This window comes from Carassius carassius, chromosome 15 (assembly GCF_963082965.1).
Source record: "Carassius carassius chromosome 15, fCarCar2.1, whole genome shotgun sequence".
NCBI classification, from domain to species: domain Eukaryota; kingdom Metazoa; phylum Chordata; class Actinopteri; order Cypriniformes; family Cyprinidae; genus Carassius; species Carassius carassius.
In genome coordinates, this window is record NC_081769.1 from 22,174,737 (window position 1) to 22,189,695 (window position 14,959).

Sequence of the window (14,959 nt, forward strand, 5' to 3'; positions counted from 1 at the left end):
CACCAGTTGCTCAGTTCATTTTCTGGTAATATGGTGCTCCCACAAAGGTGTTTTGTAAATATTTGAAATAAAATATTACATTCTATATTGTCTAATCAGACTTCAAAGTTTCATAAAATTGCAATATCATCATTTAATACAAGTTTGTACTATCAAAACACTGACATACACTACCACTCAAATTATTATTATTTTTTTAATTTTATTCAGCAAGGATGCATTATACTGATCAAAAACAACAGCAAATACATTTTTAAACATTGTTACAGAAAACTAATGTTGCAAATAAATTGTTCTTTTGAACATTCTGTTCATCAAACAGAAAAACGCATCACAGATTCCACAAAATAAGTAAGCAGTGCTAATCTTCAACCTTGATAAAAAGAATCATGTGACACTGAATGATTACTGAAAATTCAGCTCTGCCATCACAGGAATAACCCCCCCCCCACCCCCCACACATACATTTTTCTTAAATAAATACAGCTTTGCTGAGGGCTTCTTTCAGCAACTTTTAAAAAGTCTTACCTGCCCCGTATTTTTGAACAGTACTGTCATTTCAAAGCAGATGCTCCCAGCAGACTCACAGTACAAAACTTCTTCATTTTCATTTGTAGATCTGGACTCTGTAACAGTTTAGATTAGATTTAGATGATGCATTATTGAATTAATAGAATTGAGATAAAATAATGTATGATTCATGTTATAACTTTGATTATATGTTGACCCAAAACCAGAGGCACAAAACAAATGGAACTATTCAATATCCAATGGCACGACTTCCTGCTCTCCCTCCACCAACACTACGTATTTTTACACACAAACCACTCAGTCATGAAACCCAGTCTCATGGGTTTGTGTGTTACAAAGCTCCAAATACACCACCTTCCTCGAGAAGTTCTATGCTAAAATAAAGACAAATATATATGTAGAGCTTTTTTTATTTTACATGTGTGACAGGTGTAGAAGTTACTTAAGAAGATTTTGGTGGCTGTCTTAACTCTATAGGCCTGCTTCAGAATGTGGAAAACTAATGGCATTTGGCAAAGGATCCACAGAACGACCCATCCGTTCCACATTCTGTGGAACAGATATTCATCATACAAATGTAAAATTTTAAATATTTGTGAAAATATTCCACTTGATTCAACACCATGAGGTCACAACCTCCTCACTTTATTCACATAGAAATATGACAATGTTAGTTCAGAAACTGTTTCAACAAGATGGCAAGTAGTACATGGTACTAATACAATTTGCAAACTCTTTTCCAGAAAGGATGTCTTGAAGTTTCCACCTTATTGTATATAAAGTATGTCACAGAGGCATGGAGGTAAAAGATGTCATGTGAGAGCTGTGTCTATCAAGACAATATCATCATCTCCTATGCAGTTCAGTTTAAATGCATCCTGAAGCATTGGCAGTTGCTGAACAGTATTGAGTCTGCTATGAAGATTCACTGCTAGGAGGTAACTGATCCGGTTCTTCTTCATCCGAGTCGAACTCGGCGTTCTCATCTTTAACCCATTTACCACTTCTGTCCTGCAGCCATCCAGAACTGGAACAGACAAGTGAGAAAGAAGGGGTATAATTGATTGAGAGATAATCTACGAGAAGCACACAGTTATTTAACCATTTGCGAGAATGAAATGTAATGCTATATTTCTCCAAATCTCATCTACTAGCATGGCCTGAGAGGGCAAGTCATTTTCAGCAAATGTTCATTTTTGGGTGAACTATTGGTTTAATATCGATTTGGATGTAAGCATCAGACCTATAGTCAGAATGTGAGATAAATGTGAGTCACTGTGTCAAGTGTTGTCATACCTTTTTAATTTGAGGTAGTGTTCCAGTTCTTTGCGTCTCTGCTCTGTTATAGGCTCACACTCAGTGCTGGATCCCTTCTTCCCCTTCTTTTTCTCTTCTTTCCCTTGAGTCTGTCCCTGATGCACTACAAATGACAATTAACACAATGCACGTGGAAAATTAAAAGCATAAGCACAAAATGTCTACTGCCTTCAAATAAAGATATTTGTTGTACCTGATGTGCTACTTGTTGATATGGAGTCAATACTTCCTGTCCTAATGGACAAATGAGTTGAGGAGTTGATATTGTTGATTTGATCTTTTTTGTCTTCTTGGCCACATCCTGATGATTCCAATCGTTCACTTTATGAATGTAGAAATAGATCAAATGAATGTGCAAAAAAATGTATTCATTAATCAATGAAACTAAAAAGACACAAACAGCCTAGCGAGGACTTTATAAAATAATTCAGACATGTGAGAGTAGATGATTCAGTTCACAGACGTTACCTGGCCTTTCTGTGGCAGCTACTGTACGGAGCAGTTCTGAGTAGGGCATGATGGGTAATTTTACGTGTTTCACTTAGTAGAGGAGCTGAACTGGAGGGTTCCTGAGGACAAGTGACAATTCAATATTGTAATAATATAAAAAGAATATGACCTAATTATACATGTATGTGCTGTGGGGTCTTAAAGTGAGACTGCACTAAAAATCTGATTTAAAATAAAAATAAATCATTTTTCAAATAAAACTTAAATTATGTAAGAGATGCAATTATGATGGAAAATGAAAAATAAATATTATGATGGAAAATGAAGTAGTAATATTTAATATGCTGCAATTTTTGGCCAAATAAGTTACAATTTAAAGAGTGTAAACATTTCTCACTTTCTTTGTTATATAAATAATATGATAAGATGCAGTAATGAAAAAATAATTTTACTGATTAATAAACTGGTTGAAGAAAATCCACTTACCTGTCGCTCATCTTCTGCTTTAACATAATCTTGATGTCTCCTTTTATCAATTTCATGTTTAAGTTGATTCTTTTTGCCGTAGAACCATTTCATTCCTACAAATTAATAGACCAAAGAGGACTTAAAAAACTGAATTCTGGTTTAAAGAGAAGCTGAGTAAATGCATAGGCAGAATCTGACCTTCAAGGTGTCTCTTTCCCTTCCTGTGCACCATGAGCATATCAACAGTGTCAAACACGGGACGGTGAGAACACACAAGGCAGCTGTATCTACAGTGGGGAGAACACATGGTCCTTAGTGAATGGGAAATGGGTCAGACACGGACTTCTTTCTGCAATCCAAAAAATTCAATTAAATAACCACCTTCCGTTCTTCATCAGAGTAGCTTCATCATCTGGGATGAAGTTTGACAGAAGATCTGCAACCCGTCGTTTCTTGTAAGAGAACGAGAGAGAAAAAAACAGTGAGAAAAGGGAAAATTGACTTGTGCGTGTGTACAAATAACATTAGTTAGTTTGCTTGCCGTTTTATTATACCTTCAGTACATTTAGCTGACTTTGATCATTACCCTCCCTTTTGAAAGACATGGTTGGCCACTTGCAGTTTTTCTTCTTTCAGGTATTCACGCATCTAATTTCTTATTTCACTCTCACCGATAAGCAGGCTTACTAAAGACATCCCTTTCTTCCTGTTTTGGTCTCTGGAATTATGGGTAGTGATGTCTGATTCATGAACGAATCGAGTCTGACGATCGGACTGATCCATTTAATGCTAAACCACTCTTTTTTAATCTCCCTTTTTCGTATTGAAATACGATTTATTTGTGTTCAATGCATGTAAAACCGCAGAAAACACATAATGACGTAAAAGAACTGATGAATAATTTTTAACAAATTCATTGTCCAGAAGAATCGATTCGCTGAAATGAGTCGGACATGGGCGGATCTTACATTAGCTGACGCCATGGCAACAGAGGCTAAGCTAATCTGTTAAATTATTGGGCCAAATAAGTTTTAAGACCGTCTGAACTTAAAATGTAAAGGTCACCGGTAATATTTCTCTACTATTTCTATGGTTGATATATTATTATATATCGGAATTGTTCAGTTTTGGGGCGCCACTGTTATTTTAACTACGTTAGAGCAATTAACAAGTAACGTTACAATATTTTAAAACCTCAATGTGTATACAGTACTATTTATCTAACGTTACAGGGTAACTGTTACATGTCGTTAAAACGTTTATTTCGGTTCGTAATTTCGTGAGTTGAGCAGATTATTCTAAGAGCGTGATAATAATTAAATCAGATTGTTTACTTTTTGCTGCAGACTTTATTTCTCCCGTTAATTTGACTCATAACCGAAGCTGTTATGTTTTGTCCTGCCGTCATGCGTTCAGCAGCCGCAGATGGTCAGCTGAAGTTCATCTCAAGTCATTATTAGATAAACGCTGGAGCTCAGGTCATGTCTGCGGATCACTCAGCCTCACTGGCCGGGACTCACGGCCTCCTACGCGGCCAACGCACCCGGTCCTACGGCAGCCTGGTGTCCTCTTCATTATCACCCGTTAGACAAAGACGAATTGAGCATAAAGTCCAGCCCGGTGAGACCTTGCAAGGACTATCACTGAAATATGGCGTGTCTGTAAGTAAACAGAAAGAAGGTATTTGAGGAATCTGACCTTTTAAACCTTTAGGTGGAGGTAATTACTTAATTATTACATAATGTACGTTCTAATTCTTTTTCTGTCTTTACAGATGGAGCAAATCAAAAGGGCAAACAGACTATACACAAATGATTCAATATTCCTGAAGGAGTCCCTCTTCATCCCCGTGCTGACAGAGTCTGTGTCTTTCACAAATGGAGTGGAATTGACCGAGGACGAGACAGATCCAACACAAATACACACTGAGATTTCTAATGAGATCCCCAAAAGCCAAGTAGACTCTAGATGTGAAGAGAATGCTGATCTGTCACCAGTGGAATACCTGAAAAAGATGGACAGCTTGATCAGTCAGTCCAAACAAGCAGCTGTGAAGACCTGCCAGGAGGGAGAGAAACAGTAAGTTGTCAGAATAAAATTATGACTGCTGTCATTGTTGTTGGGGTATTAGAGATTTCACTTATTGCAGTCGTTTTGCTTGCTGTCAGCTAAGTTGTTCAGCAAGTTTCAGTTCAATGGAAGAACCATGAGTCATATGATTCCGAAGAGGTTACAATGAACATCAGCTGATTCGATACACTGGGGGAAAAAAAAAATTGTGTAGTGTTTAAAAGGCCTATTCATACCAAGGATGGATCTACAACGATTTAGGTATAGTTAGTCCTAAATTGAAAAGAGCACAAATGTCATGGGGAGTTACACTAATTTAAAGCCAGATGAAACAACTTTGGCATTCTTACCATGTGTGGTTTTACCTGTGGTTATCATGATCTAAGTCAGGGATGTCAAACTCAATTCCTGGAAGGCTGGAGCCCTGTAGAGTTTTTTTCCAACCCTGTTCCAACACATATACCATTTAGCTTTCAAATAAGCCTGAAAGACTTGATAAGTTGGATCAGGTGTATTTAATTAAGGTTGACTCTAAACTATGCAGGGCTCCGGCCCTCCAGGAATTGAGTTTGACACCCCTGGTCTACGTGTATGATACTGTGGAAGACCAAAGGTTAATTTTAAAGTGAAAGTGACAGAACATACAGCCAAGTATGGTGACCCATACTCAGAATTCATGCTATGTATTTAACCCATCCAAAGTGCACACACACAGCAGTGAACACACACACACACCATGAACACAAAAACACAAAGCAGTGGGCTTCAGCAGAAGAAGATCAACACCTGCTTTTACATCGCTGTCTGTTTAGCCCTGCCCACCAATTTGTGCATGTAAAGTTGTGTTCCTGTAGCTCAGTTGGTAGAGCATTGCGCTATCAAGCGCAAGGTTGGGGGTTCGATTCCCCGGGAACACATGATAGATTAAAATTGATAGCCTGAATGCACTGTAAGTCGCTTTGGATAAAAGCGTCTGCTAAATGCATAAATTTAATTTAATTTAATAAATTTAAAGTAAATAATAATATCATTTGATATGGTGTGTCATATTTATCAAATATATTTGGAAATATATTATCCACCTGTAATGAATTAATTACAAAAGCTCATTTTCATTCTTATAGCATAACTTGTCCATTGATGAAGTCACTTAAAAGATTCACTTTTGCATTTAAAGGTTGTCATCTACGGAACAACTCCATCACAGCAATCTGACGTCTGACCGAGCATCCTCCCAGCAGGCCATTTTGGGAGCAGTTCCCATCACAATCACCAGACGGACCAGGAATTTGAGGGATAGGGAGGATGAGATTTTCCAGCTGTGATGTAGGCATGTATTAGGACTCCTCTGACTGTTTTCCGTCTTAAAAGTTGATTGTTTTAGAGGGCTCCTTAATTGGGTTTCATGTCTTTATAATGTGGAGATTGCTGGTGTGAATTGCAATAGTTCTTTCATAAAACTACTTCCAGGTTTAGACGCACATTAGCACTGTAAATGCTTGATGCCTAAAAGTAATAATGTGAATTATAATTCTGCTGTATTTCATATGACCATAACCAAAGTAATGACACATAGATGTGTGTGACATAGATGACTGCATTTAAATGCAAGAACTAATTAGGAATCTAGCTAGAAAAAATAATGCACTTGCTAATTAATATTGATTTTAATACTACCTCACAAATACTTGATAGAAATACTTTTATAGTTATAGAAAACTGAAAAGTATATGCTCTGGGAATGTGCCACTGGACATCTTTCAGATAGTTTCCTGTCAAACGTGTGAACACAATGCATGGTTTTGCGCTGCTTGCACATGCTTGGCTTGGTGTTTTTCTGTTTGGTTTACGTAGTGCTAAAGTGTCTAATGGCCTTTGTGGTTACCAAAACATGATAAAGACTTTGATAAAGAAGTCTTGTTTCCTGGACTGGTTCGTGTTTTGCATCAGTGATATGAATGGAGCAATCCAATGCACAAATTAAATGCCATAAATGCATACAGATATTGGTCTTTTAACTTTGAAATCTTGAGTGATAATCATTGGCAAAGAGTAAAAAAAAAGATGAACTAAGTTGCAACATGGAACTAAAACATGTATTGTGTTTCGACACAACTGAATTGCACTAATAGATTCCTTCAATCAAGTGCATTTCTAACCTGGAATAAATGAATTGCACGTTCATACAAAGCATTAGGGTTTGCATTATGTACATGAATGTTCTCCAGACGACAAAATATAATCTTTTTGCTTTTGTAAGCTATTTCTTGTCATAAATACAAGTTATTTATAGACATTAAACGCAATGTCAAATTAGCCTAATGCAAATACATGGCTTACTGTAAAAACCGTAATATGGTGTAGTATTACACATTTAAAATAAATGTTTTCTATTTTAATATTTTAAAATGTAATTCATTCCTGCGATTACAATTCTTCAGTGTCACATGATTCTCAGAAATCATTCTAATATGCTGATTTAGTGCATTGTCATAACATTTCGTATTGATGTCGAAAACCTTATATTTTTATGGAAACCATGATACATTGTTCAGGATTTTTAACATAAAGCTTAATAGAACAGCATTTATTTGAAAACAAATTTTTCTCACTGATCAATTTAACATGCCCTTACTGAAAGTATTAAAAACAAATCTTACTGATCCAGTGTTGCAACACTGTAAGCAAATTACATAAGGGCTGTAAGGAAATATTTATTTAGTGATTGTTCCCTTTTAGAACAACAGATTCCCCTCAGGGCTGTTCATGTCAAAATATAGTTGTTGACTGTGTAGTGCCAAGCTTAGATTTGTATCATAGCCATAATCATAGGGTAACACTAGATGGCAGTGTAAAAAGAATGCCTTTAGTAAATAAACGAGTTTGTGTTTTTCTGCTTCGTGTTATTTTGTTGTCCTGGGAAGTAAATTTACAGCAGGGTAGCTGAACCCCAGTGGTTTAAACATCATTATTAAAAAAATAAGTAGTCTAGAAAACTGCTATCCAACGCAGCTGGTGTCCTATAGCTTTAAAAAAAAATGTTCTGATGATATTTTTATATTTGATCTGAGCTCACTCAGGTAGTAACAGTGGCTGTGTTAACAATATCATGCCACTGATTGATCTAATGTTCATTAACAGCCCAGCAACACTATTTCAAAAGTTGAACTGAAGTGTGTTGCTTTCAGTTAGTCACTTTCTGCCTCTTTGGTTGCACTGTATGCAGTCTGAGATTACGAGTGGTCCTCCATGCCAGTCCTGTAAAAGTCTTTCAGTGCTTCGCCGTCCTCATAACCTCCCATCCTCCAGCAGTTTGTCAAGCCCATTGCAGATTTTGGTGAGGTGGGGTTTGAGAGGCCCGGATGGGTTGTAAAGCTGGGTGAGGAGCTCAGGGTCAGCATAATGGTTGAAGACGTGGTTGATGCGTCCGTGGGATTTTGGTGTGAGGTGAGTGTTTACAAGCTTCAGAAGCATGTCCCTACTTTCTTTCAGGATCTCTGACATAACCGCTTTATCAAATGTGAAATCTACCTGTGAAGGAAAAAAAGAGATTTTTGGGATAAAGTACAAATTTGGTTACAAAGAAGGCTGTGTTTGGAACCACATCACTTGCTTTGCGGATGCAAAGTTGGATGCAGTTAACAATGATCAATTTATAAATAACAAATAAATAGATTGTGTGTTTTTTTTAAGGAAAAGTATCAAAGTTTCAAAGAAATGCTTATATTATAAATAGTTAATTAAACAATAACAATAAAAATAATTAGGAATAATTTAATTTATATTAATAAAACAAATATATGTAATATTAACACATATTTTAATTATCAAATATAAAGTAAAAAAAGTTTTTGTGAAAAAGAAATTTTTCTTATATATATATATATATATATATATATATATATATATATATATATATATATATATATATATATATATATATATATATATATATATACATACATACATATATATATACATTTTTTGAATATTCCAACTGTGACAGAAGACATGACTGAAATGACAAAACAATTTGTGCAAAATGTTATTTCCCCGCAAATCCCCCTGCCACCCCCCACCCCCCCCCAAACCCACAATTTTATTTTATTACTTTACTTTAGTAGTTTCCCAGATGTTCCCAGTGGTCAACGTAGGTTAACAATGTACAGTCAGAGGTCACTAATGTTTTTCTTTATTTAATAAAATATAAAATATTTTTCTTGGTAAATCTGCTCAAATCTGTCAAAACTTTAGAAGCCTTTACCCTATGCTGTGTCACAAATATCAAATATCCCCATAGTTCAAAATGTTATAAATCAACCTTACCTATATTTCAATATACAGAGAGCATAAATTCAGAAAATAAAATTACAAATGTAAAGGTGCTAGTTGCGTGTGTTGTGTACCTCGTGGAAGCTGATGGCTGTCATGGCTCCCTGGTGCAATTTCTTTTGGAAATTCTGGGCCAGCTTTAGCTCCTCCTCATTGAATCGATTGTGCTTGAAAAGCATAGCTATCTTCACCACCACTTTAATGAGGTTCTTCACAACTTTCTGGGCCTCTGAGCGGTTCCCAGTGTACTCTTTTGACACCCGGTAAAGCTCATCTAGAATCTCGCTGCTGGTATCATCGATGAACCTCTGCACCACAGACTTGCTGGCCATTTGGCTCAGGATCTTTTTCTGGACCTTGAGCGCTATGTCCTTGGAGCTGAACGTCTCCATGTCTTAAAAAGAAAGAAGAGAGATGAATAGTAATTCAAGATGGTGATATTTTTGATTTGTTACTTCAGTGTGTTTGATGTTAGTGTAAACCCTCAGTTATATATAAACAGTAACTTTTTGTAACCCCTTAATTAATTTATATATATACATATACAGTACAGACCAAAAGTTTGGAAACATTACTATTTTTAATGTTTTTGAAAGAAGTTTCTTCTGCTCATCAAGCCTGCATTTATTTGATCAAAAATACAGAAAAAAATTTAATATTGTGATATATTTTTACAATTTAAAATAATTGTTTTTAAATGTATTATACATTTTTACAATTTAAAATAATTGTTTTTAAATGTATTATACTTTAAATGATCATTTATATATATATATATATATATATATATATATATATATATATATATAAGAAATACTAATCAGATGCTTGATTTAAGATACTAGCATAATAAAGATTTAATCATGAGATCTCTAAAAATATGTAATTTAAAATGGCATATGCATATGATTTATCACGTTATGTTTATGAAATATTCTTATGACTAACTGTGCCTTTCCCCTATATTTAATTTCTGGTTGTGTATTGTGAAGACTGTCAGTGCTGGGAGAACTCCCACCATGGGGAAGTCCCCTTACAGTCTTGCTTTAACGTGTTATTCATCAGGGGAAAGCTCCTGCCATTTAGGACCTCATTATTGCCCACACATCTCATAAACAACAGTAATTGTTCTCAAGATAATGTGTCATCATATCCAGCACTCAATGTTCAGTGACATCCCAATATCTGTGATCAGTGTGTCTATGTAGCATTCAGTGTTTTATGACATTTAAAGGAATAGTTCACACAAAAATATAAATTTTACTTGTGTGTGTGTATATACTGTACAGACCAAAAGTTTGGACACACCTTCTCATTCAAAGAGTTTTCTTTATTTTCATGATAATGAAAATTGTAGAGTCACACTGAAGGCATCAAGGGCTATTTGATCAAGAAGGAGAGTGATGGGGTGCTGCGCCAGATGACCTGGCCTCCACAGTCACCGGACCTGAACCCAATCGAGATGGTTTAGGGGTGAGCTGGACCGCAGACAGAAGGCAAAAGGGTCAACAAGTGCTAAGCATCTCTCGGGGAACTCCTTCAAGACTGTTGGAAGACCATTTCAGGTGACTACCTCTTGAAGCTCATCAAGAGAAAGCCAAGAGTGTGCAAAGCAGTAATCAAAGCAAAAGGTGGCTACTTTGAAGAACCTAGAATATGACATATTTTCAGTTGTTTCACACTTTTTTGTTATGTATATAATTCCATATATAATTCCACATGTGTTAATTCATAGTTTTGATGCCTTTAGTGTGAATCTACAATTTTCATAGTCATGAAAATAATGAAAACTCTTTGAATGAGAAGGTGTGTCCAAACTTTTGGTCTGTACTGCACATCAGTCGTGGTATTACTGGGTTGAACCCCCTTTTGCCTTCAGAACTGCCTTAATTCTTGGTGGCATAGATTCAACAAGTTGTTGGAAACATTCCTCTGAGTTTTTGGTCCATATCTAAATGATAGCATCACGCAGTTGCTGTAGACTTTTCGGCTGCACATCCATGATGCGAATCTCCCATTCCACCACATCCCAAAGCTGCTCTATTGGATGGGTACACTGTAGTCATAAAGGGATGGACATGGTCAGCAACAATACTCAGGTAGGCTGTGGTGTTAAAACAATGCTCAATTGGTACTAAGCGGCCCAAAGTGCGCCAAGAAAATATCCACCACACCATTACACCACCACCACCAGCCTGAACCGTTGAGACAAGGCAGGATGGATCCATGCTTTCATGTTCTTTACGCCAAATTCTGACCCTACATATGATGTTAAATGATCTGTTCCAATAAAGAAACAAACTCTACAACTATAATAGCCTCAGAGTGAGTAAATGTTAAGTAATCTTTGGGTGAACTATTCCTTTAAATTTAGATTGAACTATCATTTTCATGCACATCCTTTATGCATTTAGGCTGAAGTCTCTGATGTCCAATACAACATAGTTTAGCATTGCTTCACAGATCGTGTAGTCAGGAGAACGTGCAAAGACATGTATGAGAGAAGTAGTCACTGCTTAGTACTCACAAGTTCCTACATGAATCTGAAGACTTTATCATGATACAGGCATCAATGTGCTTAGAAATTTCTTCAGCGTATTGCACTTTTTGAGGTCTTGCATATATCCTTCATTAGATGTTCTTGTTATTGGTGATGATGTTATTGTGCAGCGTTTATTAAAAATCATGTACTACATCACAGATTACAGATGTACTCATCTACGCAGTGTTTCTGTAATAAATGCAATAACTGCAAAGTACATTAACGTACAAGTGACCTGCACTGTGTTCTTTTAAATGAATCAAGACATGTAAAAAGTGATGTCATGTCTCAGTGTCGCCATCAGCTGTGTTTTGCTTTTTAAATCCAATTCTGTTTATGGCGAACCAACCTGATTAAATTTTAATGCAGTTAGAGTTTCACTTCCTAATGAACTCTATTTAATTAGAAGCACTGAGTGCATTAGAACAGCGATTACTTTACGTTCTGCGACATGGACATCAAAACAACTATATAAATACTCATTTGAACAAATCAACATCTTGTACACTTCAGCTGAACTGTGAAAGCAACAAAATCCTACGGTTTAACATTCACTACTTCTCATTAACTCGAATTAATCTAATTAACGCAAAATCCAGCTGATAATGTTTCCGTATGTGGCTATTTAGATCCAATTTGATTTTTTTTTTTTTTTTAAATAAATATTCATTTCTTTTGCAAGTTAGTTCTGCTCTGAACTTAAAAAATATGTTCTTAAACATATTAAACATCATTTTCAGTACCTCAATACATACTCAAATATAATATTTGATATATATATATATATATATATATAAGTACATTTCAGTTTTTAACACACTATTTCATAAAATATATATTAATGATTTAAAATGTTAATATTGTTTGATAAAAATGTATTATTTAATCAAATTGATTAAATAATACTATTTAATAAATAAATGTTATTTTTAATTTATTAAATAAAACTATAAATAATTTTGAGACAAACTGCTGTGCTCATGGATTTTTTAAGGCCCATACTGAGCGCATTGCTGAGATATGAGCAACTTTACCTTCTTTTTGATTACAACTGACTTTTAGTTTTAGACTCTTAGCTGAAAAACATCTGAGGCAAACTTAGTTGAAGAAAATGCATTAATACCCTTTCACTTAGAATCAACTAAAATGGCCATCTGTATCCCCTCTCCTGACTGAAAGGTTTGTCACAGACAAGGTAAATATTTAGCATTCCTCAGATGACTACAGCACAGAGCCTGTGTGTGTGTGTGTGTGTGTGTTCATGTGTGTAAAGCCCAGGGGATTTACAGGATGTGAGGATTCATGTTGTTCCTCTATCCTAAAGACCACAGTAGTCACCCTGTCATTACAAAGCAGCAGCTCACAGCACAAGCCCGAGTGACAGCACAGGCAGCGCAGGATTTGGCAGCCCACTGTTAGGGTTTTTTCTTATTCAGAAGGGTCAATTTTACGATAAATATATTAAAAATGAGAGCGTGGAAAGTACTGGTTTGAAGTGTGTGAGTGGGAGCAGTTTGTTTCTGAATGGCTCTAGGCTGAACTAAAGTGAAAGACAAAGATAAAGACAGCCCTGCTGAAAAAAACAAAACAAAACAAAACAAAAACTCCTGCTTAATCCAGGTTTACTGGTGTTAAACTATTTTAGATAGTCTCAGATACCTGGACTATTTTAGACGCCCACGAATTTGGAAGCTGGTTTATGATAATAATAATAATCATAAAAATAAATAAATAAATAAATAAAAATTCTAATTTCTAATTCGGCTTGTTGACTAAGGTAGACCAACTGGTTAAGCTAGTTAAGAAGCCTGATAGGACACCAGACCCCATTGGACAGCATTCAAAATGTGCTGGTCTTTCAACCTGGTATTCTCTAATAACATGATTTTAGTCATCATTAAAGTAAATCATTAAAGAATCACGTACTGTCCGCCCAAGTTTTAAATCATTCCTACGCCCATCTACACAGACATACGTGTAAAAGCATGCGTTTGGTGCTAGTTCTGAGTGTATCTCCCCACAGCACCTGAACAGAGATCTGAGCATGTGAGGGCCACTAAATTTCCTCACTACCCCAAACCATCTTTTTTTTTTCTTCTGTGTTTCTTTACCCTTCTTTTTTCTTCTTTGTGGTGTTCTTTTTCTTTGCAGAGTTAGCACTCGTATGAATGTGTGTGACTCTTTCACTCAGCCCGAGTTGTTTTTAATATCTGATCATAGAGGAACTGAAACTCTTGGGGTATTAGAACAGCTTTCTCCCCAAAATTTCAGTTAAACCCACAACAGCTAAATTCTCCTGACACATGCTGCTACAATAAAGCTCAGAGACTATCCATAGCCTGAGTTCACAGAGTTTAGGACACTTTTGACCCTGGATATGACCCTTTATTTCAGTAGAAGGCGTGTTTTCTTCATATTGCTGGCTTATAAAGGAAGACTGGGCATTGTTTTGTTTATAAAAGGTCCACCGGATGGAACATCAACTATCTCAGTGTGTTTTAGATGTTTAAAATGGGAGTGGTTAAACAGAAAAACGAGTTTCAACTTGACATTACTGACTACAAACCTTCAGATTTCCTTGGCACACACTTTTAACCAAAACAAAACTGTAAAATAAAGTTTTTCTTGCCATTAAAACAGAATCCTGACATGCTTGTATCTATTAACAACACCTGGATGAGATTGCTATGAGTTTAATCCACTAAAGTAACATTGTCTCATGTGTACATGATCACAGCGCGCTCTGAGATGATGGAGGAGAGAGCAGAGGTCAAGACCAAGACAAACTCACCTGGCTTTTCTCTCGTTCACTCTGCCTCTTCTGTTCAAACGCTCTGTCCTCCCACTGCGCTCAGATCAGGTGGTTGAAATCCAGTGCGTGAGTGATTAAGTAATCTCCTCAGACAGGTGAAATCAAAGAAAACTCCTCTACAAACTCTGTCTTGTGCTCACACCACTGTAACAAGATAATTTGACTTGGACTTCCTTGAGGAACTAAATGTATAAGACACACCCCTGAGTGCTCTCTCTCTCTCTCTCTCTCTCTCTCTCTCTCTTTCTCTCTTTCTCCGTCCTGTCAGTGTTAGCTGCTGACATGGTGTGTCTGCTTGCCCTAACAAGTGCAGCAGTAATCCTGGATGCGGCCCAGTGAAAGGGGAGGTTTTAGTCTCTTTGTGATCTGGTATGCAGCCACTGTCAACACTGACACTGCTTTGTTTCTCACTTAACTGTGTTTCTCATTTAACAAAA

General features: G+C 36.2%; 3 protein-coding genes and 1 long non-coding RNA gene across 7 annotated transcripts; 1 reads left to right on the forward strand and 3 right to left on the reverse strand.

The window, feature by feature from the left end:
• Positions 1-692: 692 nt before the first annotated feature.
• LOC132157783 (uncharacterized) lies at positions 693-889 on the reverse strand. Its single transcript, XR_009437616.1, has 2 exons — positions 799-889; positions 693-756 (listed from the first exon to the last, which is right to left on the reverse strand). It is a non-coding gene; the product is annotated as an uncharacterized LOC132157783 (long non-coding RNA).
• A 256-nt stretch (positions 890-1,145) lies between these two features.
• scnm1 (sodium channel modifier 1) lies at positions 1,146-4,410 on the reverse strand. 3 transcript variants are annotated; one of them, XM_059568018.1, is made up of 8 exons: positions 4,310-4,410; positions 3,148-3,218; positions 2,965-3,053; positions 2,785-2,879; positions 2,317-2,417; positions 2,042-2,169; positions 1,828-1,951; positions 1,146-1,558 (listed from the first exon to the last, which is right to left on the reverse strand). In XM_059568018.1, the coding sequence occupies exons 2-8, from the start codon at positions 3,159-3,161 to the stop codon at positions 1,447-1,449; spliced, it is 663 nt and encodes a 220-aa protein (XP_059424001.1). In that variant the 5' UTR covers positions 3,162-3,218; positions 4,310-4,410; the 3' UTR covers positions 1,146-1,446. The 3 variants fall into 3 exon arrangements, with proteins under 3 accessions (XP_059424001.1, XP_059424000.1, XP_059423999.1); XM_059568017.1 differs by lacking the exon at positions 4,310-4,410 and adding an exon at positions 4,101-4,221; XM_059568016.1 differs by lacking the exon at positions 4,310-4,410 and adding an exon at positions 3,321-3,546.
• lysmd1 (LysM, putative peptidoglycan-binding, domain containing 1) lies at positions 4,248-7,728 on the forward strand. Of its 2 annotated transcripts, none has more exons than XM_059568020.1 (3): positions 4,248-4,427; positions 4,541-4,845; positions 6,014-7,728. In XM_059568020.1, exons 1-3 carry the CDS (start codon positions 4,248-4,250, stop codon positions 6,159-6,161), a joined length of 633 nt encoding a protein of 210 aa, XP_059424003.1. In that variant the 3' UTR covers positions 6,162-7,728. The 2 variants fall into 2 exon arrangements, with proteins under 2 accessions (XP_059424003.1, XP_059424004.1); XM_059568021.1 differs by having other exon boundaries at positions 4,260-4,386.
• A 241-nt stretch (positions 7,729-7,969) lies between these two features.
• Positions 7,970-14,677, reverse strand: tnfaip8l2b (tumor necrosis factor, alpha-induced protein 8-like 2b). Its single transcript, XM_059568022.1, has 3 exons — positions 14,502-14,677; positions 9,243-9,562; positions 7,970-8,367 (listed from the first exon to the last, which is right to left on the reverse strand). Exons 2-3 carry the CDS (start codon positions 9,558-9,560, stop codon positions 8,125-8,127), a joined length of 561 nt encoding a protein of 186 aa, XP_059424005.1. The 5' UTR covers positions 9,561-9,562; positions 14,502-14,677; the 3' UTR covers positions 7,970-8,124.
• Between the last annotated feature and the right edge of the window lie 282 nt (positions 14,678-14,959).

Coding starts and splice junctions, on each gene's coding strand:
- scnm1 (XM_059568016.1), bottom strand. CDS start 3,371: ATGTCTTTCAAAAGGGAGGGTAATGATCAAAGTCAGCTAAATGTACTG. Junction 3,054..3,147: donor ACTCTGATGAAGAACGGAAG/GTGGTTATTTAA, acceptor TCCCCACTGTAG/ATACAGCTGCCTTGTGTGTT. Junction 1,559..1,827: donor CACTACCTCAAATTAAAAAG/GTATGACAACAC, acceptor TGTCTGTTCCAG/TTCTGGATGGCTGCAGGACA.
- tnfaip8l2b (XM_059568022.1), bottom strand. CDS start 9,560: ATGGAGACGTTCAGCTCCAAGGACATAGCGCTCAAGGTCCAGAAAAAG. Junction 8,368..9,242: donor CAGCCATCAGCTTCCACGAG/GTACACAACACA, acceptor TTTCCTTCACAG/GTAGATTTCACATTTGATAA.
- lysmd1 (XM_059568020.1), top strand. CDS start 4,248: ATGTCTGCGGATCACTCAGCCTCACTGGCCGGGACTCACGGCCTCCTA. Junction 4,428..4,540: donor CACTGAAATATGGCGTGTCT/GTAAGTAAACAG, acceptor CTGTCTTTACAG/ATGGAGCAAATCAAAAGGGC. Junction 4,846..6,013: donor TGCCAGGAGGGAGAGAAACA/GTAAGTTGTCAG, acceptor TTGCATTTAAAG/GTTGTCATCTACGGAACAAC.